The following is a 27462-nucleotide window of genomic DNA, read 5'->3' as shown; positions in this document are numbered from 1 at the left end:
ACCCCAAAATATGAAGTATATCACGGCAAAACATGGTGTTATGTTGATGAAAAAATGTATTTCCTACCTTAAATAGTATTTTAGTAATAGAATTTATGCATGAGTGATAAAACAAATATTAACTGTCTTAAATTCGTGTAATGGTCGAAATATAATCACTAGGTGAAAGATGTATTGTTCCATTCCACTCGCCGTTCCGGCTCGTGGAATGGAACTATCCATCTTTCACCTCGTGATTATATTTCGACCATCACACTCATAGACAGTTAATATTTGTATACCAGCATCTAGATCGTCAATGCATGTATCAGATAGATGATCGTAAATGAGGTTGATCGGCTCAATGTGTTATGAATATCACTTAGATTGACGTGCGCAACGAAACATTTCGACTATCGCTACTTTGACTAATATTCCGATTAAATCTCGAGTTCAATCCCGTTATTTTATTAAAACTCTCATATTTTGTCATATATACTGCACCAAAGGCCTTGATTTTTGTAGGGTATTTTTAATTTAATTTATTATAAAGTATATTATAATCATCATCAACAAAATTGAGGGTATTCTCCTCAATAAATGTTACAATATCACATTTACCCCATACTAACCTCTATGGTAGTAATAACTGGCAGATCTTCATAGGACACATGAACAAGCTTGGCAGCTTTGTGTGCTGCCTCTGGAGTGGTTGCAACAATAGCACCGATAATATCACTAGTAGAGTGCACCTATCAAGAAACAAGTTTTTTAGCGTTGTTGTGTGTCGTCGCTGAACTGCTGCATTGGGTATTGTATTGATGAAATAGCTTTGGTTGCGGCACATCTCGATGGGTTTTTCTTTTCTTTTGGCAGCATTGAGGAATTTGATCATTGATCACAGTACGAGCGTTATATTTGGAGGACGGTTTTATTAGCTAATCAAGGGGAGAGAAAACCAATAAGGGATAATTCGTGACATTGTGGAGCATGATTGTTGGACAATTGACAGTGATAAGCCATTCAGTTCTTGTATAATATTGGAGGAGGTGAGCATTGGAGAGACAAGTGCATAAGAAAGTGCATAATATTGTGAATGTTGAATGTTTTAATGTTGAATGTCTGTCAATTTAAAAATAGAACTTGTGTGCAGTCTCATATTACTTTTTCATTAGCCACCTTTTGGTTCTTCCACATGGCCTCAAACCTCCCCCGTCATCGCCGCTCGGCCCGCTCGGTGACCCAGTGATTGGGACCGAGACTCCGTTTTACCGAAATGCGACAACTTTCTCATCAAAGTTTTCCCCGAGAAAAGTAGTAAGCATACCCAAAAGTGCGACACTCATTTTTACAAAGGTCGCGTACGTTATTTTTACCTTTTAACGGAAAACGCGAGTAATGACCCAGGGCATAGAAAAGAGCATGAACAAATGGAATGGAGTTCCCAAACTGAGTACCTTACGAATCATGAATTGGGATGACCATAACATGCAACATTATCGCATTTATTTTATTGTCATTTTGTTTGGTTTAATGCACTAAAATCATGACAATCAGAGCATCAAATGGCTATTTTTATAGACAGAAAAGCTTAAATCACCTCTATTTAGGCTAATATCAAACAAATTCGCAAAACATTTCCAACATTTGCTCATATTTGCTTGTATAGTTTCCAGAAAGGCAAACTAATTTATATGTTCTCCTCCTCCTCATGATTCATCGTCATCGTGATCATCGCATTCCCCTCCTCATCGAAATCCACCAGCATATTGAAAACAAAGAATACCTCTTTTGATACCAACACTTCCTCATCATACCATGTTGACTTGTTAACACCAGAGATGTCATTAGCATTGACATACGTTACATATCCCTTAACCTCTTGTGCTGCTGCTAGATTGGTAGACCTACAAAATTGTTTGAAAAGTAACAGTTCTTATTTAATTGATCATTTCTGGACGAATTTACAACAGCAGCTTTGTGCTGATGTGCAAATGATATTCCTATTTCCTTTGCCGCTATATACAGGCCTTAGTCGATCGTCCAAATGCAGAAATATCTGTTGACGGTTTATATTTTCAAAATATAACATTCAAATTATTTATTAAAGGTTGGTCTTAACCCTGGAATTATGGAAACTTTTGGGCCTCATAACTGCTAAATTGTTGGTATAAGGTATATAAACGTATATGATGAGCTTTGTTGCAAACCCCTTACATCCACTTGAGCAATTTTGAAAACACATCAAAAAATCATCAAAAAATCACTGATATTTATAAAGGGGTTTTCAACAAAAGCAGTTTTTTGCGGGATGCTCATCGTACCCAAGCATTCCGCCAAAAATTGTTTATGATGCAAACCCCCCAATATCAGTACTTTCTTTTTGATGTTTTCTCAAAATTGCTCAAGTGGATGTAAGAAGTTTTTGCAACAAAGCTCTTCATATTTATAGTGGCAAAGACTTGACGAATCCATCTCGGTGAGGTCAAATTTGGGCAATGTTTTACAGAAAATCCAAAAGAACTGGTTTTTTACCCAAATATTTCCAGGCATCATAACGACATTTATTTCATAAATTGTATAAAAACTGTATATAAATACCTAAGAAATGGTTTTCTTTAAAAAAAAAAAGAACTATGATCAACTTCACCCAAAATTGTTGAAATTTGGGCGGAATTCATGGTTTTTATGATTTTTGGGCAAAATTGAACATTTTGCAACCATTGTTTGGTGAAAATTTAGCATTTTTATAACCATTGTTGGTAAAAAAAAATTGCTCAAAGTTGGTCATATTTTTCATATTTGAATAATAATAATGATCAAACTTACAAAACTCTGGCTCGTCCACGTGAAGGAAGAACAAAGGCCATGTACAATTCACCTGTACCAATGGAATAAATCAATGCTTTAACATTATAATTGGATAATAAAAATAAAACCAGATTTACAATATTGATAGACGTGCTTGGTGTATATTCCAAGGATTGTCAGGACGATCTTATACCTTAAACTGGTGCAAGTCATTAAACATACAGCTTCAGTGTACATTACTACGTCCAATTGAGTCAATGGCAGGATAATCTTGCCTTGTACTTGTGGCAAGTCATCAGCATAATACAGCTTCACTAGAAGTCTGTTGATTTGCAGATCGGTGTACAATGGGACGTCCAATTGAATCAATGTCAGGCTGATCTTACCTTATACTCGTGGAAAGTCATCAGCATATACAGCTTCACCAGAAGTATGTTGATATACAGAGCGAAGTACAATGGTACGTCCAATGTCATTATGATCTTACATTGTACTGGTGGCAAGCCATCAAAATACACAGCTCCGCTAGAAGTCTGTTGATATGCAGAGCGATGTACAATGGGACGTCCAATTGAGTCAATGCCAGGATAATCTTAACTTGTACTGGTGGCAAGTCATTGAAGAAATACAGCTTCACAAGCAGTCTTTTAATATGCCCAGCCATGATATGTACAATGGGTACATCCGTTTAAGTCAAAGTCATTATGATCTTACATTGTACTGGTGGAGAGTCATCAAAATACACAGCTCAGCCAGAAGTCTGTTGATACGCAGAGCGGTGTACACTGTACAATGGGACGTCCAATTGAGTCAATGTCTGGTGGCAGGTACTGGTGCGGTGGCAAGTCATTAAGCATATTACAGCTTCACTAGAAGTCTGTTGATATGCAGAGCGATGTACATTGGTACGTCCAATGTCAGGATAATCTTGCCTTGCACTGGTGGCAAGTCATTGAAGAAATACAGCTTCACCAGAAGTCTGTTGATATGCAGAGCGGTGTACAATGGGACGTTCAATTGAGTCAATGTCAGGATAATCTTACCTTGTACTGCTGGCAAGTCATTAAGCATATTACAGCTTCACCAGACGTCTGTCGATATGCAGAGGGAGGTACAATGATATGTCCTATTGATAATGTTGATTCAACATCAAGATGATCTTACCCTCTTACTGGTTGCAAGATGATCTTACCCTCTTAGTAATTAAACATAATTATATATAGCTTCATCAGAGGTTTGTTGATATACAGAGCGATGTACAATGGGACGTCCAATTGAGTCAATGTCAGGACGATCTTACCTTGTACTAGTGGCAAGTCATCAGCATATACAGCTTCACCAGTTGTATGTTTCAATGCAGAGCGATGTACAATGGTACGTCCAATTGAGTCAATGTCAGGATGACCTTACCTTGTACTGGTGGAAAGTCATCAGCATATACAGCTTCAGATGTATGTTGCAATGCAGAGGGTGTACAATGATATGTCCTATTGATTCAACATCAGGATGATCTTACCCTTTTACTGGTTGCAAGTAATTAAACATAATCCAGCTTCACCAGAAGTTTGTTTAAATGCAGAGCGATGTACAATGGTACGTCCAATTGAGTCAATGGTCAGGGTGATCTTACCTTGTACTGGTGGAAAGTCATCAGCATATACAGCCTCACCAGAAGTATGTTGCAATGCAGAGCGGTGTACAATGGGACGTCCAATTGAGTCAATGTCAGGCTGATCTTTTGGTGCAGGCTGACAACAAAAAGTATGCAACAAATCCACATTGTAAACACTGTAATCAGGTTGGTCTTTGTAGCACTTCGGAGAAGGGTTCAAGACCCCAAATAAGGCTCCACATCCCCTCACTTCCCCCTTGCTTTTGTTTGTTTTTAAATTTGTGAATCCTAATAGTAACCTCACCCCCAAACTAAATTTACTTCAGACCACACTAACTGTAATGGTGGTTTGACACAGTTGGTTTTCATGTTAGGCATCATATTTTTTTAAATTTAATTGAGGGTGTAGGGGCTACTTAGGGGAGCTGACCGTCTCCCTTAGAAAAATATTTATATTGAAAATTAATGTTAAATCACACTATTTTTTTTTCCATTTCACAATAACCTGACTCTTGCCAAGCCCTCGGAACAGCAGTCCCTTTAATAGCTTATAATGTAGCATATTTGGTGACATACGTCAAGTCTATACTATCTGAAAAGTGACTAGCCAATATATCAAAATTCATTAGCATGCCCAGCGTCAAATCACTACCAGTTGAATTTGAGCTTATTGTACATGCTGTAGGGAGCAACGCAAATCGTAGAGTACAGTAGCCTTTGCTACAGCGATATGTCTCTAGATCTCTGACGTGACGAATAGAATGTGCATACAGCATACTGCTCTAGCCTCTTACCTGAAACAATGCAGACCCATGTGGAACCTTACTGGACATGGAACCAAACTCTGGAATAGCTGACAAAGACGTGAGACTGGTCACCTGTTAATAACACAATGTGCATAAAATAGAGATCTTTCACAGGTATAGACAGCAGCATCATAAGAAAAGTTCTTTTTATGGATCTATACAGTAACTGTTTATTCAATGGACAAACAGCTCATGTATGAGATGATAATATTAGCTTTCAAGAACCGTCATGATCGTAATAATGAAAGATTGTGATATTAACTGCAGGGGCGTAGCAAGAGCAGCAGGGGCCCAAGGACAAGGAGCAGTACGGGCCCTTTTAACCAGGGCGGGATTTAGCCTACCTTATGGGGGCCCTGGGCCAGGCCAAAATTTGGAGGCCCTGAACTCACGTGCCGTGGAAGGTATCATGTCAGGTGAGTCACTCATGGCCAAGTTTTGGTTTAACTAAAGGGGGACTAAGGGAGACTAACATATTTTGTTCAATTCAATTTTAGACTATTTTGGCTCCAGATCAATATGAATTTAGCTATTTGAATTTGGGCGAAGCGCGGAAAATTTTACAAGTTTGCCCTATTTTGACCAAAACATGTTGTTATTGGGGTTAAAAGAAAGATGCATAGGGCAATTTTTGGGCCCCCAAAATTTTGGGGCCCTGGACCCGGGCCCATCTGGCGCAATGGTATAAAAATCCGGCCCTGCTCTCTATTATCAGTCCTTATTTAATTCTCGCTTTTGTGCTCGGGGCCCTGAACCCTCGGGGCCCATGGACTTCGTCCACCCTGTCCCCCGCTTGCTACGCGCCTGATTAACTGTCAGGAATCGTAGGAATCGTATATGGTAATACTGACTAGTAATAGACATTTTTGAGATGATCAAGCTAGCTGGCAGCACTATCAATTATTTAACAAGACATATCTATATTCTCAGTAATTCATTAATAATGTACACGATCATATTACCTGTTCCTTTTGAAGTCTTTGAAGCACATGGAAGAAAAACTTGAAGAAGCTTCCAGCTACCAGATTACTGCAGTAATCACTATCTTTTCCACTGGTATTAATGTCAGATTGGAGTTCTGCTTTCAAAGAAGCACAGGTTGTTTCTAATAATTCAGTTTTCCACGACCTAAATAATGCATAGAAATTCTACAATAACAACAAGCTTTTTACAACTTTATACAAATGTAATTCAACACTGAACTGTGTGTCATTATTGTGATCTGCTTGCGTAACAAAACAAACGAATAAACATGTTCAGTAAATAAGTTCATATTACATGATCCAAGTAAATGTAGATTTCAAAATGGAGTCACCCATTCAGGTAAGATTAAGGTATTGTCTTCCAAAAGGGGAAATGGATTTCAACTAGTATAGCACAATTAAGTTTTTACTAATTTTACCTTCCAATAAGCTTCTTCATTGTTACATCTGCAAATATTGGCAGCTTACGTAGCCCACCGAAAACCAAACGTCCATCTCTGACAACATCACTGTCTGCTTCAAAAGCGACACAGAAAGCAGCAGTTACAACTGCGTTGTCATGGTAATTCCGTCTGTGTGTCATCTTGTAGAATTGAACATGTTCATTCTGAAAATGAAATAGACAGGCAAGCTGGCATGAGGTATAGCAAAGATAAACTAGAGCTACTGCGGCTCAAGAGCCACGAATATCAGGTGGCGACAGTTTTTAGAATTGTTTAGAAAAGTTTTTAGAATTGTTAGAATGAAATCAAATAATGCTAATTTAGTGCACAGTCTGGGGAAGCTTGATTAACTTTTAGAGAATAGCCGAGTAGGAGGGATTTCAATCAATAAAAACTGTAGCATCCGAGGTATAAAGGAATATTATTTTAACTATACATCATGTACGGATTCGTGGTACCCAATTGCGTAAAAATGAAGAGTGCACTGACAAGATTGTTAAATATTTATATAAAAGATTACTAAAGGTAACCGTTTCATTTTTTTATGGTAATCTAATCTTTTAATTTCTGAAATAAACTTTGGGTTATACTATCAGTATTTTTTGTGTAAAGTGTAAAAATCCATCGCCTCTTCACAAGACTCCTTGGGAAAATGGGAGTTCGGACTTTTCCTCGTAATCCAATTTGTAGTCTCGGGCCCAGACTGCATGTGGTTATGGTATGCTAGGAACGACGAGTCTCAGGACCGACAGACATCGACTGTGAAGACGACTAGCCAATTAGTCCTAACTCAACTACTAATCCCACTAAACTTCAACTTACCATACTGTTAAAGGGTATCTCAATGTACTGTAGTATTTCATTGCTTTTGACCAATCTGTCATCGGGGGAGTAGGATCTGCCATTCAAAGTACTTTCACGCACATTTCCTGTATCGAAATATTGATGATAATGATGTGATATATTGCAGGCTCATTAAACACAGACACCCAGACATGTATTCACACTCAAACGGGGATCAACGAATCATAATACTCTGCTGGTATCCAAAAATTATGTAAATGACTTGAAGACGCCTCTAGTTCTTATTAGAAGCTCTTTGGAGTCACCAATTGAGAGTAACCTTACGCCATCATCGCTTTGGTAGTAATTTTAATCGCTCGCGCCCAATATCAAATGTTCCCCCTCCCACTGTTTGGTAATTTAAATCAATCATAAAATCACAAGCATGTATTATTTGATTAGAACAAGCACACAATTACAGTCTAAATATGTGCACCAAATGGCTTTAATTAACTTCAAATCAAAGTTTAGGCTTTTCAGACGCATGGTCAAATAATCCGATGAGTACACTCTTTCCCTCCATGCAAAAATATGGCAGAGTTTTGACTCAGTAGAGAGGTTGAGATTTTGTACGCAGGTCTATCTATTCAAAATGCACAGGGTGGGCGTTGAAATTGATAGTTTCGTACGGTGTCACGAGGTTCATGCAACGTGACTAATTTTCATCACGAAAAATTGTCATTTTGAAAATAAAGTCATGAGATATGCATGCAGCCATGTAGTGGTCTTTAATCTACCGAAATATTTTTCTTGCACTGAAACACTGAAAAACAGTTACCCAGCAAACACAAAAACGTTTTAAAAACGTTTTAAATGAGTTATATTTTGGCTTTTGGTTTAGGTAAAAACGTTTTAATAACAGTAAAATGTCGGGTTATGTAAGGGTCATGATAACGTTTTAAAACGTTTTATATGAAAACACACTACAACAATATTTTTAAATATTTTCAAAAAATGTTATTGTAAACTTTTTTTGCAAACATTTTTGCCAAATATTGTGTCAATACTTATATAACATTATGTTAAAATATTTGAACCCAGCAAACACAAAATGTTCTTAAAATGTTTTTTCAAAACCTTTTAATAACATTTAAATGTCGGGTTATATAAAGGTCATGAAAACGTTTTTAAAACGTTATTGAAAATATTTTGGGCAAACATTTTTCGCAAAATATTTTTTCAACTCCCCAAAATAACATTCTGTTTAGAATGTTTTGTATCAAGTTTTCAAGAATGTTTTTGGAATGTTATTAAAACGTTTTTATACCCTTTATATAACCCGACATTTAAACGTTTTCTGTAAAACATTTTTGTTTGCTGAGCAGTAGATTATCAAAAATGTTTTTTAAGGTTATGAAAACGTTTTATACCCTTAATATACCTTTTATATAACCCGACATTTAAACGTTTTCTGACAACCTTTTATAACCTTTTGCGAATGATGTCGAAAACGTTTTGTGTTTGCTGGGTAATTTTAAGCGGCATGTATGTCCTGTTTTAACACCAAATTCAGGCCGAATAAGGAAACCAGTATAGACGCCCACCTTTTACATATATTTTTGTCACTAGCATTTGGTGTCAAAAGAGGGCCGAACACCGTATGCAAAATCGTTGATTGATTATGCACAGCCTCATGTAATACACGAACACACGTATAAACGCACGTATTGAACGCACGTACCGCGTACCGCGTATGGGACATCTCTATATACCATTTTCCACCCTGATGTAGCAGTGACGTCAGTGCGCATTTCATTGGGCGTAGCCTCAGATCACTAAAGTTAGCTCAAAGCACTGGTGTACACATGGACGCGTTTAAAGACACCATACTGCAGTTACTGTCCGTTTTCCTATACACAATACACAGTGCTCTTTCCCATTGACGCGTGACCTTTACAAATAGCCCTACGTTAACAGTATGGGGATATGACTAGTTAACGTCGCTGTGTGAAAAATAACCGGCCAATATTAAAAGTACTCTTCTAAAGTTCTAGAAAATATAGTTTTTAACATGTCCTAAATTTTTAGCTAATTTAGATGTTTGGAAATATTCGTACTTTGGTGTTTTAGTTAATGTTATAGGTAATAGTACATTGCCTAGTTAACGTCGCTGTGTGAAAAATAACCGGCCAATATTAAAAGTACTCTTCTAAAATTCTAGACAATATAGTTTTGTAACATGTCCTAAATTTTAGCAAATTTAGATGTTTGGAAATACTCGTACTTTGGTGTTTTAGGAAGGATATGTAAACGACAGATAACACCAAAAATATGAAGAAATTATTTCTAAACCGTGTTAAGTCAAAAATCATTATGTTGCTCATTTTCAAGAATGCTGGTTTACAAAAAGCACGACATTGTCTGATTTCGTGAACAAAGCCACACATAACATTGTTTCCTTTCGTTTCCTTTATAATCGGTTACCCAACTGAAGCTATGAATACCAGTTTTATTGCGATATCGCACATGAAAACAGTCACTTGTGCACAACCAGAGAAGATCCGATTTAATCAGTTGAGCTGTTTCAATGAGTGTTATCTTGGTTTAATAGCTTTTAATGGGGTTAAGTCCTGCAAAGGTCGAGATGAATTCTACTGTAGACATGACTGCATCATGCCGCGTATAGACAATGGTAGATGCGCGAGCGATACAGCTGCTACAACGCGTTGACGTCACTGCCACTGGTATAATATCTTTGTGTATACCAACCATCCACATAACATACCATCGGTGTCAACTATGGACACTTTAGCGCCAACAGCCATAAGTAAAGGAACGAGATCATAGTGTGACATAGGTGTCACTAAGTGTCCCCCTATAGTCTGTAATAAATGAAAAGTGATGTATTATCCTACTTCTGCTTCCACGAAAACTACAATTTCCAGCTCCTACTAAAGCACTTGACCCATGCATTATTTTTCGCTCGTTTACGCTATCAACATGATCGAGAATCAAATCATAACAAAAGAAGACCCCAGTAAACATTAGGCTTCCATCACTTTTAATAAAAGCCCTGGCACAAACAAAGATAACACGAGTAAGCAGTATGTAATCATGTACTGTGACTCAAACATGCACTTCAGCAGAATTCAAATAAAGAATAGTTTACACAATCTAGGATGGCTTGTTACCTAGGTTACGCAGTAAAATGTCAAATTTCATTGACCTTGATCTATTGCACTGTTTCATAGGTCTGAAAACATCCGATATAATGCAAGTTATTCTTTATTTTAATTGTACTATCAAAACGAACATTTTGACTCTAAGAAATCGTAGCATTTTTACGCTTTTGATCCATGTTAAACCAAAAATATGACCTTTAACCTATTTGTTTAACCTATTTGGTAATAATTCAAGAACGCAGCATCCCAGATTGGTCAAACTATATATTTTCTGAATCCTTTTGTGGAATACATTGGATCATTTAAAACACATTTTGAGCAAGTTTGCAGCTTGACTCCTGTACAAAGTTTGATAACCTGTAGAGGAGTCATTGCCGAGGTACCCTCACTTTTTGTCATATCTCATGGTCTAGGACTTTTAAGTTAAGTCCTTAAAAGGACCTTTTGGTGCACACGGGATCAGCTTCAGACAATGGTCTAATTATATAAACCAGCATTTCAATGTTTCCTGTCAACCTTTTGTAGCCTTTAGTGAACGTTTTGGAAAAGGTTTTGTGTTTGATGAGCAGAACCAGGCCCACGGCATTCTCTGTACAAACTGCATATGCCGATTTGGAGTGACATTGATTTGCAAGAGTCACAAAATGGCCGCTCGGCAAACGTCGCTGACCAGGTCTTACTACGTGCCGTGCAATGAGAAGCGACCATACAGCCCTATTTAGTGATCTGTTGAAGAGACTTCCAAGAGACACAAAATGGGCGCTAGGTGCAATTCGCTGGCCAGGTCTTACTGTGAGCGTGTAGAGAATAGACCATAGGCATAGGCATCCCAACAACAAATTTGTAAAAGCTAATGTAGAAATATTTATTTTTGTATATGTTTTACTGTATAATAATCTATTTGCATATTCCTACTTACAGCAACATTTCGTATTTGGCATGAACCATACTGCTTCAAAGCCTGCTGAATGATGTGAAGAGATACTGCTTGATCACCTGTCAGACAAAATCATTATATTAGCTTTATGCAGATTTGCTCTAAGCAAATACGGTTGAAAACAAAGTAAAATTTGTTTCCCGTAGCCCGCGCACATTTCGTTTTTTGAGCAAATTAGTACATTTTTTATTTTAGAAATTTAAAAAAAAAAAATAAGCAAACAAAAATGACAAGATTTGTCAAAAGATATTTAAGTAACGCATTTCATGTTTTTTTTAAATACCACCTACGGGAAATTGAAACTGCACTTGATATATAAGCATTGTTTGCCAGTTTCCTTTAGTGATTACATGTAATTGTTATACGCTTGCTGGCACACATTATGTTCACATCAAGTCTTCTGCAATCATTCATACCAATTGCAATCATTTGGTACTTGTAATGATTCTACATGCTTGCTACTGTCTGTTTGGCAAGCTTGATGCAACTGTATATATGCCTCCTAGGCAAGCTTGCTGTAAGTACGTGTATGCCTAGGCAAGCTTGCGGTAAATACATGTATGCCCAGGCAATCTTATTGATTTCATGATTCTCTTTGATTTCAAGAGGGGATTCTCAGGCTACAATGAGGTAATATGAAAAATAAAATTAAAAAACAAAACTTTATACTAATAATCAACTTACTTGATAAAGTATTGCAATGCAGTTTAACTGCATTTTGTAACATTGACATTGTGGCAGTGGCTCCAACCTTCAAACCCGTCTCTGTGAGCTCAATGTTGTTGAGTTGTGAGACTTGACCTGTGTATATGACTACTCCTTCATGATTCTGTACGGTACCTGAGGTAGAGAGTTAAACAAATAATATGACTTGATGAGAGCAATCGGACAAAAAATTCATGCACGCTTATTCGTGGTTACGCGAGCCCCGAAATCTTGAATCCATTCGGGAGTCTTTAAAGGCGAGTTTCTCGACAGGGAGCTTAGTAAGCCGGGCTTTCGGCGACCTTGAGGAGTTTTGAGGCACACTAGTATGGGTACCAAAATAAGCTCATAATTAATTTTTCCGGCTGCGCCAAGGAATTTTGTGTTGAAAGGGACAGCCAAATGAAACATTATTCTATGCATTCTGGGTAGAGGTTTCCATTCATTTCTTACACCATGTAAATCAAATATTACCTTGGTCGCCGCAGGAAAACCGAAGGCTCTAATTCTGTCTGTCAAGAAACCCACCCAAATGTCTACCATTAGGCGTAAGCCAGAAAGTAAGATAGTAATACATGGATAGATGAAATTATTACATTTCTAATTGTGACAAAACATAGATGTCAAAATATTATATAAGAGTGTATACCTGAAGCTGTGTTTCCTGCAATGATTACTGCTTTTGGGATGTTGGCTTTCACACTTAGGACATCTTCAAGATTAGCAGCATTAATCCATGTAAGTTTGTCTCCAGTAAATCGGGTAGAGGATTGATTGAAACTGGCAGCATTTGTCTGAATGATAAACATTATCAGTATTTCGGCTTAATAATAATAATATTTGATCATTTGACTTTTGTTTTTTATTATATATACCGCTATTTCATGAGATATGAGCGATCAAACCAAGAGTTTGAGCGTAAGGACAATTTGGGGAAGCCCCTTGGTTATCATTAAGTAATATCTTAGAAATTGAACACTGTCTTGCACGATGTGGGAAATTCCCTGTAACTGTAAGATAAAAGTGACAATTAGTTATCGCTGGGGAATTTCCAGTGTTACTGCTTTGGTATAAAAGCTAAGAACAAAATGTTTTCGTAGCAGATTGTATAAAGAGAGTGGTGGACTCTCTAATTTGTTGGTTAGTCTACGTGCCTTCAAAGAGAGGTTTACGTGAAGCGCCATTTTGCATAGCCAATATTGGGTTATTAATGCAGCAATAACGAAGGTTTATGAAACAACACATCTGTCAACAAAGTGGATCAGTGCAGAAAAATTTTCATATCTGCGAGGATTATATAAATTCAAGTGTACAGTGGACTTTGCTGAACAGGACAAGTTTGGATCAGGATATGCATCAGTGGTCCGGAATATTGAGTGTAACAGAACTTTGAGTTTGAGTAATCAGCAAGAAGAAGACTACCGGATATAGTGTGATTTACAAAGTTTATACATTTGTGTTTATAAGCAGAATCATTGTCAACCATATCATATTTTTCATTCAAGATTCAGATTTTGTTAACTTAATCAAACAGTGTGTTGTTGTTGTGCATTTGTGTAAGAATTGGGAAATGTATCTGGCCTTGAGTCATTCTAACAATAGTCTTGTATGTTAAATTATACATGAAAAGTTTCACTTTTAACTCATATTCTTTTGAAACAAAGCAAGATATATTTACAAGCTATTTCAATTTTTCAATGTTCATTAAGTGAAACCACCTTTATACTTCAACATAAATATAATTCTACAGATCTCTATAACTCACATTTTAACAACTTACCAATAATTCAGGAGGAAATATTACATCTTGTGTGGGGTTATATTCTGTGAATTTAGTAATATCATAGAGCTCATCACTCTGAAAAGAAAGAATAACAATGTTCCAATGAAAAACTTGAATTACGGAGTTCGTGAAGCACAATATTTTCCTCCCATAACATATTGTTTTACCTCATTTTCATTATTGTAGTCGTTTTGCTCCCTTACTCTAGTAGATACAAAATGCATGTTCATAAAAACAATTTGGCCAGAAAAATCGGCTTTCTCTCCGAAGGATGGAGCACTCTCGTGATTCATTCACTCAATATATTTAACTGATGTTGCACACTATCCTAACTGTTAGCTTTCGCATATTGTTTGTTTGCTTGTTTGTTTGCTTCTTTGTTAATGTTTGTCTATATGGTTTACCATTTCAGCGTCATCATTTTGGCAGCATTTCTCTCCATTGCCCCCATTGCAACAACCTCCCTGGAATACGTAAACAAATGAGTGGCATTGACAATTTTAAAGCGAAATTTGGTCATGATTTGGACATTTTTGGTTGTGTGTTTCAATACACATCTTGCCGATATGGTCCTGTGCAAAAAAATTCAAAAATTATTTAGGGGCAGCACGTCGTTCAAGTCTGATGGGGTCGAATTGTTAGGATTTAGATGACTTTTAAAATTAGTTTTTGTTGAAATGTAGTTAAAAAAAAGGTTTTGTTACCCTCAACTGATAAGAAAATTAGGAAAAAGGCTGTATGGACTTTGCAAGTACATTATCTTTTGATGTGATCACATTTACCCCTATGTTACCATGGTTACCTCAGTGAAAGTCTTGAATGCATCTAGGATAGGTCTATAACCAGTACATCTGCACAGGTTTCCCTCCATAGCATGCAGCACCTCAACACTGGATGGTTTCGGGTTGTTTCTTAGTAATGTGTACATGGACATCACCATACCTGGGCTACAGAAACCACACTGGGTACCATGCGTTTTTGCTAACCGTTCCTATAACAGAATAGAATACAGGTAGTGGTTGAGCAAGATGATGGACGAACAGACATTATTTTCTATCTTATAACTAAGTTTCATTTGATCATGGGTGCAATGCCGCGATCATAATGGAAACTATAAAATGTATGATGCACACCAAAAAGACTCACATTTTGAGTCTACCGTGCCACTCTCACCATGTCACCCAAGGACCTCGTTTCATCAAGTACATGCGACACACTATTTAGACATTAAATAGAAATATCTAGCCAAAATTAATAAGCCCATGAGGGCTGTCATTTTCTTTAGAATAGTAGAGGGGGTCATGAATACTGGGGGTATCATAGAATTTTTAGACACAAAATAGGGGGTCATAATTTACAGAATTATTAAGAGTTGGTAACTCAAAATTGCATTCTTTAACTTAACAATCAAAATATGCGAACAATCTTTCGTCATATAACGCAAATTTTTGCGGGCTCCGCGCGCCTTCTTTACACTTACGATCGAAATTTTACCTCGCTCTTTGCTCTAAGTTTTGGTGTGCTCCTCGCCTTTGTTCCGGCAATGAATAATTTCTCTCGAGTCTGTGTATGCGGAAGGGGAGAGGGATCTTAAAAAAATTCGACCCAAGATAGGGGGTCGTAAAAAATTCATCCCCTATACCTGAACTGCATGCAGTTTGGTCTTAGTACTACCGATCCCTTCTATCGTTGTAACAGCCTTGCCATGGATGGCACACAGTGGATATAAACAAGCATTCACAGCAATGTGACTGGTGGATAAAATAAAAAACAGATTAGATGCGAACCATTTTCTGGTGCCGCCAATGCTCCCCAGATTCAAAACATTGCGAAATTGACCAACAAGTACTGTCATGTTCTCTAATATCGTGCACCTTAATTACCATTAGTGTGGCAGTTGCAGATTTTGTGTGCATTGTAGTGGTTTCAAGGGGAATTTCCCAACTGTATTTTGTGCAAAACAATGCCAAAATTTCTAACCTACCAATTTCACTTTACCCCTCTCCCGGATATATCCTGGTGCCGCCACTGGCACATCGTGTACAGAAGTCATGGAAAGGTCTTTTTGAGTGGGTAAGCATGGCCTTTGAGACAACTTTGACAATAATTTGCCACTATATATCAAAACGTGATGTCCTAAATCAGAGGTGGAGGGCTGAGTGTTTGCATTAATAAAAATCTGTGGGCTGAAGACTTCAAGAGCCACCCTCTAGCCACATCACTGAACTATTACCAACCTGATTTTCCTGGAAGAATGATCCACAGAAGATACCATGATTGTACAGGCACCACAGGCACCAACTCCGCAACCAATCTTACATCCTGTAAGTTGTACTATTAAAACGTGTTAAAGAATTTAAAACAAATTTGTTCATGATTTTGGATATGGTGTGCAGCATTATGCAATGATATACGATTGAACTGTTAAATTTTGATTTCGATATTCTTCCACAAAATTTGAATTAATAAAAATTTGGCATAACTGTGTTTGAGCAACACGAACTTATGTATGTGACTACCCGAATCACACCCTTACTCCACCACTTGCCCACTCACAACCCTAACACTTCTGTAACCAACCATGACACCCTCTTAATCCACTGTGACACCCCTTAAACCAATCTGACATCCTAATCCCACCCTGACAACCCTTAAACTAACTTGACACTTCTTAACACACCGTAACACACCCCAACCCACCCCAATATCCTTGACACACCATAACACCCCTTAAACCCGATACCACACCCCTTCAACCCAGCACCCATTACTCAATCCGACACACTGTAATCCACCCTGACAGCCCATAACCATGATAACAACCTTTATCCCATTTTCAGTGTAGTGTATTGAAGGTGAATGGCGTGGCATGATTTTGCCAGATTGTTCCCTTGCCTTTTAAGGAGATTTTATCAATAACTGATTGTACATTGGAAGCCTATATTATTACAAAATAAAATTCCTTTAAAAGGATTAGGGCGGGCAAATGAAAAATTGTCAAGAGAAATGAAAGAATGAGTAAGTCAAGTTCACAATTAAAAACAGGGAAAATATGACACAACATCGATTTCCAATGGGGGAATAACACAAAACGTATAAACAAAGATAAAAGAGTTGTTAACTTTATACGTTTATACGTTTGTTATTCCGCCATTGGAGGTTGTAGCTCCAAAATAGTGATAAGTTAAAGGAATATGTTGCGATCCTAGCATCCTCTTTTTATGACATTTTTCAGTAGATATCCATGAAAAAAGCTTATTCCCAAAATTTCAATTGATTCCGATTTTGCGTTTGCGAATTACACTGCTCCATAGACAATGTGTTGTAATTTCGTTCTGGTATACCAGAACGAAATTAAAATTTCACGATAACTTTGCTTGCTTACTTGCTTATGTCGACTCTTGTAGTCGGACTCCCATAATGGCTCTCCAAACTGCTCTGTCAAGCATACAATTCTTGATGTCTGGGCCTGTTAAACCTGTATCATCTGCCAACATCTTGATATAATCCTTCTTGGGTGCACCTCTTGTTCGCTTTCCATGTTTGGGCTGCCACATAAGAACACTTGAAGCTGCTTCCTCTTCGCTTCTTGCACAGTGCCCTGCAAACTTTAACCTTCTAATCCTGAGCCTCTCAGAGATTGGTGACAGATTCCCATATAGTTCTTTGTTGGTGGTGTGAGTTTGCCATGAGATATCTAGTACCTTCCGCAAGAGACGGGTATAGCAGCCATCCATAGCTTTTCTCATTTTGGTTGTTATTGTCCATGTTTCAGCGCCATATGTTAGTACCGATTCTACAGTGGTGGTAAACAACTTGATCTTTAGATCTCTTGGTAGATTACTTTTCCAGATCTTGTCCATGCTGCTGCATGCTTTCCAAGCAAGTGCCTTTCTGATGTTGAAGTCCTTCTCACTATTGGCAGTCCATGCACCTAGATACTTGAAGTCTTGTACTATCTCCAATTCGCTTCCGTCCAGTGTTTTTATTGAAGACGGAGTTTCCTTGTACAACATTGCCTTGGTCTTCTTGGCATTCATTCCTAGTCCCACTTTCTGTGCAGCAGCTTCAACAAGATGTAACAGTTCTTGCGCGTCTTTGAGGCTGTCAGCTAGAAGAGCAATATCGTCTGCAAAATCCAGGTCTGTGATTGTGCGTGGGCCTATTCGCCTACTTTTCCTGGGCTCCAGAGTAAAGCCAAGTCGCTCTTCATTGCCTTCCATAGCCTTCCTTAAAACATAATCAAGGACTACAATAAAGAGGAATGGTGCCAGAGTGTCTCCCTGCAGAACTCCTGCTTGGATCTCAAATCCTTAGTGACACCATCAGGTGATGTGACATGAGCTATAGTATGATGGTACATGCATCATATGGCAGCCACTAGCCTCTCTGGGACATATGCTCTCATTATGTCAAGCATTTTCCCACGGTGGATGGTATCAAATGCCTTCTTGAAATCGATGAATATTACTGCTGCATTGAGATTGTTGTTCTTGTTGTCCTTAGAGCAAGTATTTGTGACACCGTAGATCTCCCAGGTCGAAAACCATTTTGGTTGAATCTGAGGACCGGGTCAAGGTAAGGGCGAATCCTATTGAGTAGCAGCCTGTTGAATGTTTTTGCTACGATGGATGACAAACATATTCCCCTGTAGTTCTTCCCTTCTCTTAAATCTCCACTTTTGGGGATTGGTATGAGGTTGAGAATTGACCACTGGTCAGGTTTCGTTCCATTCATCAATGCCTCATTGCAGAAGTTGAGGACTATGTCATCAAGGTTGCAGCGTTTTAGGACTTCAGGTGGAATCCCATCCTCACCGGTGCTTTTCCCTTCTGAAATGTCTTTTTTGGCAGTGTCATATTCAACCTGATCAAAAGCATCAGTTCGCATGCAGAACTCTTCGTGTACTTGATCTATGGCTTCATACTCATCGGTTACATCTGGTGGGTCTCCAAGTAGTTGCTGGAAGTGTTGGAACCAAGCATTCAGTCTTTCACCTTGCGTATCCCTTTTATTTGACCTTTTTAGCAGATTTACGCCCACTAACTTCATTGATGAGGTCCCAGGCTGCCTTATGCTGGCAGTTGATGTTACAATTCTCCACCTCCTTGATCTTTCTTTTAAGGATTTGTTCATTTGCCTCTTCATAAACTTTTCTCAGATGATTCTTCTTAGACTGCAGTTCTGATCTTGACATGCTTGAAACTTCTTGGCTGTCCACCAGTTGCGCTTGCTGTAGCTCTCTCCTCGCTTCTTCAATCCTGGGATCATGCCATATTGCTTCCTTAGGGCGCTTCCTAGCTTTTGGAATTAGCTCCTCCGCAATATCTTTGTTGGCCTGGATAAAGCATTCATTACACTGCTGTAACATTATCATCACAGTTATTCCTTAGTGCACTGAATTGGTTCTGCACCTTAATAGTGTAGCGCTCCTGAAGCTCATCATCATGTACTACTTGTCTCCAGTCATACTTAACTTTCCTTGGTGGAGTTTTACCACTAGCTCTTAGACTAAGGCGTATCTTGGATGTCACTATGCGGTGGTCTGAACCTATGCTAGCAAAGGAGTTGAAGGCACAGGAGTTGGTAACACTATTTCTCCACTTTCTGCGTACCAGGATGTAATCTATCTGTACCTTAAATCCAGATGGTAAGCTACACGTCCAGAGTCGTGGTTCCTTCTTCCTAAAACAAACATTTGTGATAACAAGATCATTTTCCAGGGCTAGGTTGTGAAGCATTTCACCATTTCTGTTGGTGGTTTCATGATATGGAAAGTTGTAGTATTCCTTGCCAACACGACCATTGAAGTCGCCCATAACGATCAGAAAGTTATGGGCTGGAACTTGTCGTATCGTTCTGTCTAGTAGTTGGAAGTGTTGTTCTGCATCTCTTTCCTCAGACACGTTTGTAGGACAGTAGGTGACAATAACTGTAGTCCTTGGATTGCCAGCAAAGGTCATGCACAATATTCTAGGTGACACAGAGTTACAAAATAGAAATGCTCTCTTAGCTTTTAGGCTTAACAGTAGTCCGACTCCTCCAATGGATACTCCGCCAGTATTTCTCCAAGCAGAGGATGAGACGAGTTGATATCCATCATAAAGATCCTGATGCCTGATTTCCTCGTCTTGGTGCACAATTCGATGTTCCTGTATTCCAACAATGTCTTGGTTGTATAACTTGGCTAGACCACATATTTCCTCTTGAAGATGCATACTACTCATTGTTCTTGTGTTGAGAATAGAAATGTACAACGACTTCTTACATTTAAGGAGTTTTGACTTACTTACTTTACTTAACTCACTTACTCCTCCTCTATCCGTGTTCACCCCTCCTTTCGGCTTTAAGGTGACCACTTCATGTATATCAGCAGGTGATACAGATTCGGAGCTAGGTGATGCTTTGGTAGGGGCTTTAACCCTAGTGCTTTTGGTTGTAGCCATTATTGTTAGTCTTTCTGTTGCTGTAGGTACTGTTGATGGTCGCAACTCCTATCAACAGGTGTCCTGTGGCCGTTGAGAATGAAAGTTGTGTTTCTTTCTTCATCCGCCCTCTGCACTTGTTACTTTTGTCTCCAACCAAAAGCGCCAAGTTGTTGCTCAGGTCTCAGGACTCCCTGATTTTGTTCACTGGCTGTACGATGAATTACCTTCAAAGCACCCTCTTGCCGTTGTTGAGATTAGATCCCAAATCCGCCTAAGGTAGTGGACTACCTTAGCTATTTAACCCATAGCTGGTACAAGCGTTGGTGAGCACCAGAGCGTATCCACACGCCGGTGGGTCATGCATACTGCACCTCTAGGGCCGCTTGTTGCTCCGAGATCCCCTACATATCAGCCTGGGGTCGCAAGATCCCAGTTACCAGTAGTGACCAACGTGGAGGTTATGTAGAAGTCTTGAGATAGGAGAGGCTATGTACTGGCAGGAGAAGACTTACTCAATCTGCTTCTCTTTTCACCTTTCGGCTAGCCAGCGGCAAGTTGGGTTCATCCGAAGTATAGGAGTGTTTCAAGCAAGCAAAGAAGTGAAGCAAACAAAGCGTAGCAAGGAGAAGGATAGGAAGGGAAGGAATGAAGGAAGGGAAGGAATGAATGAAGGATAGGGAAACAGCAACTACAACTACTTCTACAACTACAACTATTATGCACTAGACGCATCACTATACTCCTGTGACAATTTGTCACTCACCACAAAACTTTGCTAAACGAATTAATCTGCAAGAAATGTTTTGTACATAAACATTATGTAGCCAGAGGTTTCCAGTGATATAAAAATCTAAACTTTTTTTGAGAAAAGTGGGGGGGATGATGCTGTGGATCACGAAATGCCCTTTTAAGTGGTCCACACTGCTGCGTTAATATGTCGTACGTGTTTCGCTTTTTATAGCGTACGAACTTGGACCTCGGGTCGCGGCTACCATAGTATATAATATTTAGGGACGCACCATTAGATATTATCGGGGGCTAATGAGTAAAAAAAATAATTTGCCTCACTGATGAGCAAAATAACAAAAAACTAATTTTCCCCTACCCAGTTCTGTATAAAGGTATACATTAAAATTAAAAAAGACAACTTCGCTGCCGAAGGCGGCAAAAAAAATAATTTGCCTCCAAAGGAAGCGAAAAAAATCTGCCTGACCCAAACTCCCTGCCCCCCCCCCCCTCGACAATATCTAATGTTGCGTCCCTAGAGGTCATGAGCTATCATTGTCCCAAATATGAAATCTGCTGATGTGATGATGCATGATCAAAATCATTGTTGCTATCGCTGCTGTCGTCATCGCCACCATCCTCAACAACAGCAGCAATCATTGATCATCGATCATACATCTACATAAAGGATACATTTGGAGCGGATGTACCTGGCAAGACTCCAAGAAGGATCTGGATGCTTCTCTGATATCTGGTAAAAGTAATAGAATAGTATCAGAAATACAGCTCTCTCATCAGGACCCTAGTAATTGCCATCAAGATCTGTAAAAGGTATCCTGCAAACAAACTCCAAGAATTACTTTAAATACGAAACAAATGTGTGCGAAACTCCCCTCACGTGCCTGTTGTTACTATGCAACTGTCCATTCCAATATTCCCTTTAGGATACATTATTATACCTCATACATTATTCATGAGAGAATGACACCAATTCATTGGTCAATCACAACATAACATAACATACATACATACATACATACATACAATAGGCTTTTATATAGCGCCATTTCAAATGATCACAGCGCTCAATACAACATAGCAAGAAAAATATAGCAAAAACATGACAGAATATAAGCAAATGCAATAAAAGCAATTATATTTCTGAAAACAAGTAGATTATCAAAATGATACTTTTTCGTGGGGAAAAAGTCACGTTGCATAAACCGCCTAAGGAAGTACAAAACGATCATTTCAACGTCGTGTGTGCGTTCGGCGGAGAAGTTTGTGTCAAAAGATGCAAATCGCAACCTTATTTATCATACTGGGAGATTTGAACCCAATGAACAATATTTATTCAACTATATTTATAAATACGTATTTATAAATTCGCACGTAACTCATGGCACGATATACCAAGACCAGTATGATTGGGGGCACCGGGCCTGAAGGGGGTCAAGCCGTTTTTCAGCAATTTTCCTATGGGATTGTCTAAAATTTCAAATCGACGAGGATACCCATGTATCTCCATGACGCTACGCTACGCCACTCTGACGCCTTCTATAAAATGTTATAAATTGGTGTTAAGCTCTCATGTGTTTCGTTTTATGTAAGAACTACAAGATATTTTCAGTGATAATTATAGAGTCACTATTTGTCCCTCGGTAATGGATACAGGCTCCTTCTCCTCACCCTTCAGTTTCGGGCTTGTAGGTCTAGTCTGTATAGCCAATACCCCGGGAAAATGTGTCCCCTATTTCCCTTGAAACCATTCGTATACTCTTACCTTCTGCCCGTTACAGAAGAATACCAATGTGTCTGAAACTGGCGCATTCTGGTTCATCTTCTCTGTACCCTAGTCTCTTTATACGTGTGAGAATTGAGAAGAAGCAGAAGCAGAACACAGTCAATAATGATGTCCTTCAAACAAAACACATGATAAACCTACTAATAACTCGATTAACTCCACTTCCACTCCACTCTCCTCTACTCCACTCTTCTCTCCCCTCCCTTTCCATCTTTCAACCAGATGTCTGGGTCACTCTTTTCAACAGAGACTCAGTGACTGTGTCCTGTCAGAAAGATGGATACAGGCTCCTCAAGAACCACAAAGAAATCCTTTCTTCTGTACCATGTCTGGGATCCATCGTAACTGACTGTAGCCAAAATGAGCATAATACACAACTTCGGGGTAGGGCCCTAGGTGTGCCAAATAAAGGACCTGAGACTTTAAAAAAAAAGGGGGGGCATGTAGGCTACATTAGCACTGAAGAGAGAATCTTGAAAAAGACTAGATCAGAAATAATGAAACTTTCAGCACTTAAAAATAGAGATCACAAGCCGGGATCACAGTGCTTTTATTGTGATTAAAAAACTATTATTACACCTATAGCTCACCTTTCATTCATTTCATTCATTAAAGGTTTATTACACAATTGTCATAGCAGTATAAAAACTGAAATGCAACAATTTTACAAAAGTACACGCATATAAAATGTTAAAATACATAAGTATAAATGCTAAAATACAATGTACATATAAATACAGCAAAAACATGAAGAAAAGAGCAAATTACATAGTAAAACATCCACACATTCATTTACACCCATTCATCCACACCTACACCCCCACACACACCCCTGCATCCCATATCCACTCCTAAACTATCACTACCACAAGATCACACCCACTGACCTTACACACCACTTATTCAAACTCTATCTCTACTCATGCACTAGTGACTACATACTCAAACTCCTTCTCGGCACACAAATACTTTCAAAAATGAATTACTTAGCATATTAAGATCATATTAAATGAGAGAAAATATATTGCACATAATAATGTTTATAAAATTTGGTGGAGATGGGAGTGAAAATGCAAATAGCCTTGTAAAAAAAAAAAAAGCTAAAAACTAGGAGTCTTTTTATTCCACATATTGGCCATGTACACCAGAGGGCTTTTCTGACAACGCAATGTTCTACACCTTGGTACCGACAATTGGTCAGAATTTCTTAAAACTCTGCCATGAATGGTGCTCTTCTTTGGCGGTACCCAACTATGGAAACGCTCAGATTTGAAAAGCGAGTTGAAAAACTTCAAACATTGTTGCTCACGTCTCTCATACATGGTTGGCAACTTACAAAGCTCAAGTGCCTCATCATAGGTTGTATACTGCTTGCCAACAATGATCCTACATTTCAGTTGAGGAACAGCACCAATTGACAAGGTTCGGAGAATATTTCAACAAAAACTATCTATGATATATTCGTTTACTCCAAGGACGTGCCGAAAAGCGAACGAATATAATCTATTAAAACAATTATTATACATCAATTTAAACAATTTATTATAATCTATATACATGCTATTATCATGATTAATATCATCAAGTTAAAGCAAACAAACGGGCGACACCAAGTCCGGTCTTGCATGTATAGTATGTAGTATATCAGTCAGAATCAAAGAGATAATCCATCAGAGGGTCAAGTAGAGTCCAATGAATTAAAATATAGATCATGTTATCTCCGCATGTAACGACTGTTTAAACAAACACATTAGAGACATTGCGATTTCCAAACGTAGGTATCGGACGTACGTTGATCTATTCAAAAACCACTCTCCTGTATCGAAGCGAGGTCACGTATTTAGCCAGTTTTGAAGATTTTCCACGTCCGAAATAAACGTAGATACATCGTTGAAAATGCACAAAATTTGTCCATTTCACAATATGTTAAGGTTATGAATTATTTTAGTGAGCTTTGGCAAAAACTGCATTGCTCAATTCATAGCGAGCGTGTAGAAGAATTAAAATATCACAGCTATACTTTTATAGGTGCTGCGGTTCTTGAGTTACGTTGTAAAGAGGGCTGAAACAACAACACTTTTCTAAAACGTACATAACTCATTAACAACAATCAATTAAGCAAGTTTGCAAAGTATACGATTTGTAGAATGAACTTTTGCAAAACATCAAGGTGTTAATTTTCAATAACATATTGATCTAGGTAATGAAAATCGATTTTTAGGTTGCTTCGACCAACAATACCTCGTCTACCCTTAAAGACAGTCAATGATAATGAACATACGAAGGAAAGTCTACTATTATGATCCTTTTTATTTGTAACAAATCATTATAATACAGGTACAGCGATGTGTTGAAAATCGACTAAATTTATACGCGATGTCCATACGCAGAGATTGCCCATTGAAATGTGTGTGATACTTTGCGTACAAAAAATGACATTGCGATTTCCCATTTTGGATTCCAACGTAGTATAAAACGCAGATGATACGTTGAAATATGCTGATTTTCGAATCGATTTTCGATGTCGAAGTTCATGCAACGTGCCCAATTTTCAGGACGAAAAAGTCTCATTTTGAAAGTAAAGTTATGATATATGGATGTAGTGATCTTTAATCTACCAAACTATATGTTTTAGGGCAACTATAATATTTGGGGAGCACAAAAATACAATCAAGTTTAAGCAGCATGTTAAGTCAAAATTTTAGTCAAAATCAAAAGCGGGCTGTTTGAATTAGGCAGAGACTCAGTAGCCTGCGCTTGCTGTTAATTTTTTAATCACTATGCCCTCTATCGACATAGATTAGATTAGATCAGATTGATAGTCTTTATTTTAGCCGACTAGTTCTCCTTCGTGACGAATGAGCACAATCCAGTTTGGAACCGAGACTAGCAATATTTTACACCGTATAGTATGCAGTATATCAAAATCAAATAGTCAGAATCAAAGAGATAAAATTTGTCCATTTCACAATAATTTATGTTAAGGTTATGAATTATTTTAAACTGTTGTGATTTGGTAGTTCACAGCATCTTACGAATGACGCAAAAACGTACGTGAAAACGTACGGTCCACGTGCTGCGTTTGTAACATCGCAATCTCTCTACTGTATGGTACCATTATCTACATCAATATATTATTGAAAAATAACACTTCAATGTTTTCCAAAGTTCATTATACAAATCATATGCTTGAAACGTGCTTGATTTATTGATGTTAATGAGTTATGATCAATGCAAATCGCAACAGTTTAAAATAGTTGCTAACCTTAAAGGCTTATTAGTGATCCCCGCGAAAGTGTAAGAAAGTAAAAACAAAATGCCTAAAAGTGAAGGATAAGTCATTCAAATTGTTATTAGGTATTTTTGAAATGAACAATTTTGCATAAAACAAGAGGTTACAGATTCGTATAAAATGTCTTATTTTGTCCTAACCCTAGAACTACGAAGGGGGCCACCCCCCCTCCAAGATTGTTTATACGTCATAAAAAACGCATGCGTTTACGCCCAAACGACCCGAGCTAATCGTAGATGCATCCTTTGCGCTCATTTTAGTGATAATTTTTTTTACCCCAGGTGCTGAAATTACTCCAAGAGCTACTGACATTTTACCTGTAAGTTAGGTAAAAATAGGTGAAAATCGCATTTTCTAGAATTTTTTGCTTTCAATTTTGCCTATATTCTTGTACATAACCAGAATTTCCCAAATTTGCATGGGCGCCCTCACATTATGACATCATAGCGATATTATGTGGAGAATGTGTTTGTTGGTAGCAAATATTACGGTATAATTGAAATTAGGGGGGTGCAACCCCCCCTCTTCGTAGTCCGTATAACAAGCTATGGCTCAGTAGTTCTAGGGTTACATGACTTTCGGCTATCTCACTAGTAGTAGGCATGGTTAGTACATCTGTGATACTTTAAAAAAGTGTCAAAATCTGAACTTTGATGATTTTTACGATTTTCTGGATCAGCAAATCACTGAATAGGCTTTTAAATACTCTGGTATTCTGCCCTGTTTCCAAACCGATATTTTGGCATATTTGTAATACTTACACATGTTCCAACTTACATCTATGAGCAAACTGTCAAATTCGGCCTATTTGTAGCAAAACGGGATGATTTTCTGTTGGTCCGACATATATTATCATAATATTTCAGATTATGATAATATGTCGGAACGATCGCAAATCTTAATCTCCTACGAACCCAGTTTGGTTACGCTTTGGTTACAATTTGTCACTCACCACAAAACTTTGCTAAACGAATTAATCTGCAAGAAATGTTTTGTACATAAACATAATGTAGCCAGAGGTTTCCAGTGATATAAAAATCTCAACTTTTTTTGAGAAAAGTGGGGGATGATGCTGTGGATCACGAAATGCCCTTTTAAGTGGTCCACACTGCTGCGTTAATATGTCGTACGTGTTTCGCTTTTTATAGCGTACGAACTTGGACCTCGGGTCGCGGCTACCATAGTATA

General features: G+C 38.1%; 1 protein-coding gene across 1 annotated transcript in view; it reads right to left on the bottom strand.

Moving 5' to 3' along the window:
* Positions 1-23018, bottom strand: part of LOC140163068 (xanthine dehydrogenase/oxidase-like) — a 37036-nt gene extending 14018 nt beyond the window's left edge. The window contains exons 1-19 of the mRNA XM_072186442.1: positions 22962-23018; positions 21872-21929; positions 16262-16358; positions 15667-15775; positions 14827-15015; positions 14429-14488; positions 14022-14099; positions 12891-13035; positions 12221-12376; positions 11519-11595; positions 10203-10299; positions 7457-7563; positions 6611-6798; positions 6171-6336; positions 5197-5280; positions 4421-4538; positions 2809-2860; positions 1766-1886; positions 612-731 (exon numbers count right to left, since the gene is read on the bottom strand). Of these exons, the coding sequence (XP_072042543.1) occupies positions 612-731; positions 1766-1886; positions 2809-2860; positions 4421-4538; positions 5197-5280; positions 6171-6336; positions 6611-6798; positions 7457-7563; positions 10203-10299; positions 11519-11595; positions 12221-12376; positions 12891-13035; positions 14022-14099; positions 14429-14488; positions 14827-15015; positions 15667-15775; positions 16262-16358; positions 21872-21929; positions 22962-23018 (2079 nt within the window). The remainder of the gene's footprint in view (positions 1-611; positions 732-1765; positions 1887-2808; positions 2861-4420; positions 4539-5196; positions 5281-6170; positions 6337-6610; positions 6799-7456; positions 7564-10202; positions 10300-11518; positions 11596-12220; positions 12377-12890; positions 13036-14021; positions 14100-14428; positions 14489-14826; positions 15016-15666; positions 15776-16261; positions 16359-21871; positions 21930-22961) is intronic.
* Between the last annotated feature and the right edge of the window lie 4444 nt (positions 23019-27462).

The sequence above is a fragment of the Amphiura filiformis genome, chromosome 1 (genome assembly GCF_039555335.1).
Source record: "Amphiura filiformis chromosome 1, Afil_fr2py, whole genome shotgun sequence".
Lineage (NCBI taxonomy): Eukaryota > Metazoa > Echinodermata > Ophiuroidea > Amphilepidida > Amphiuridae > Amphiura > Amphiura filiformis.
Note: the sequence above shows the minus strand (reverse complement) of the source record. Positions and strands in the feature narration are given on the sequence as shown.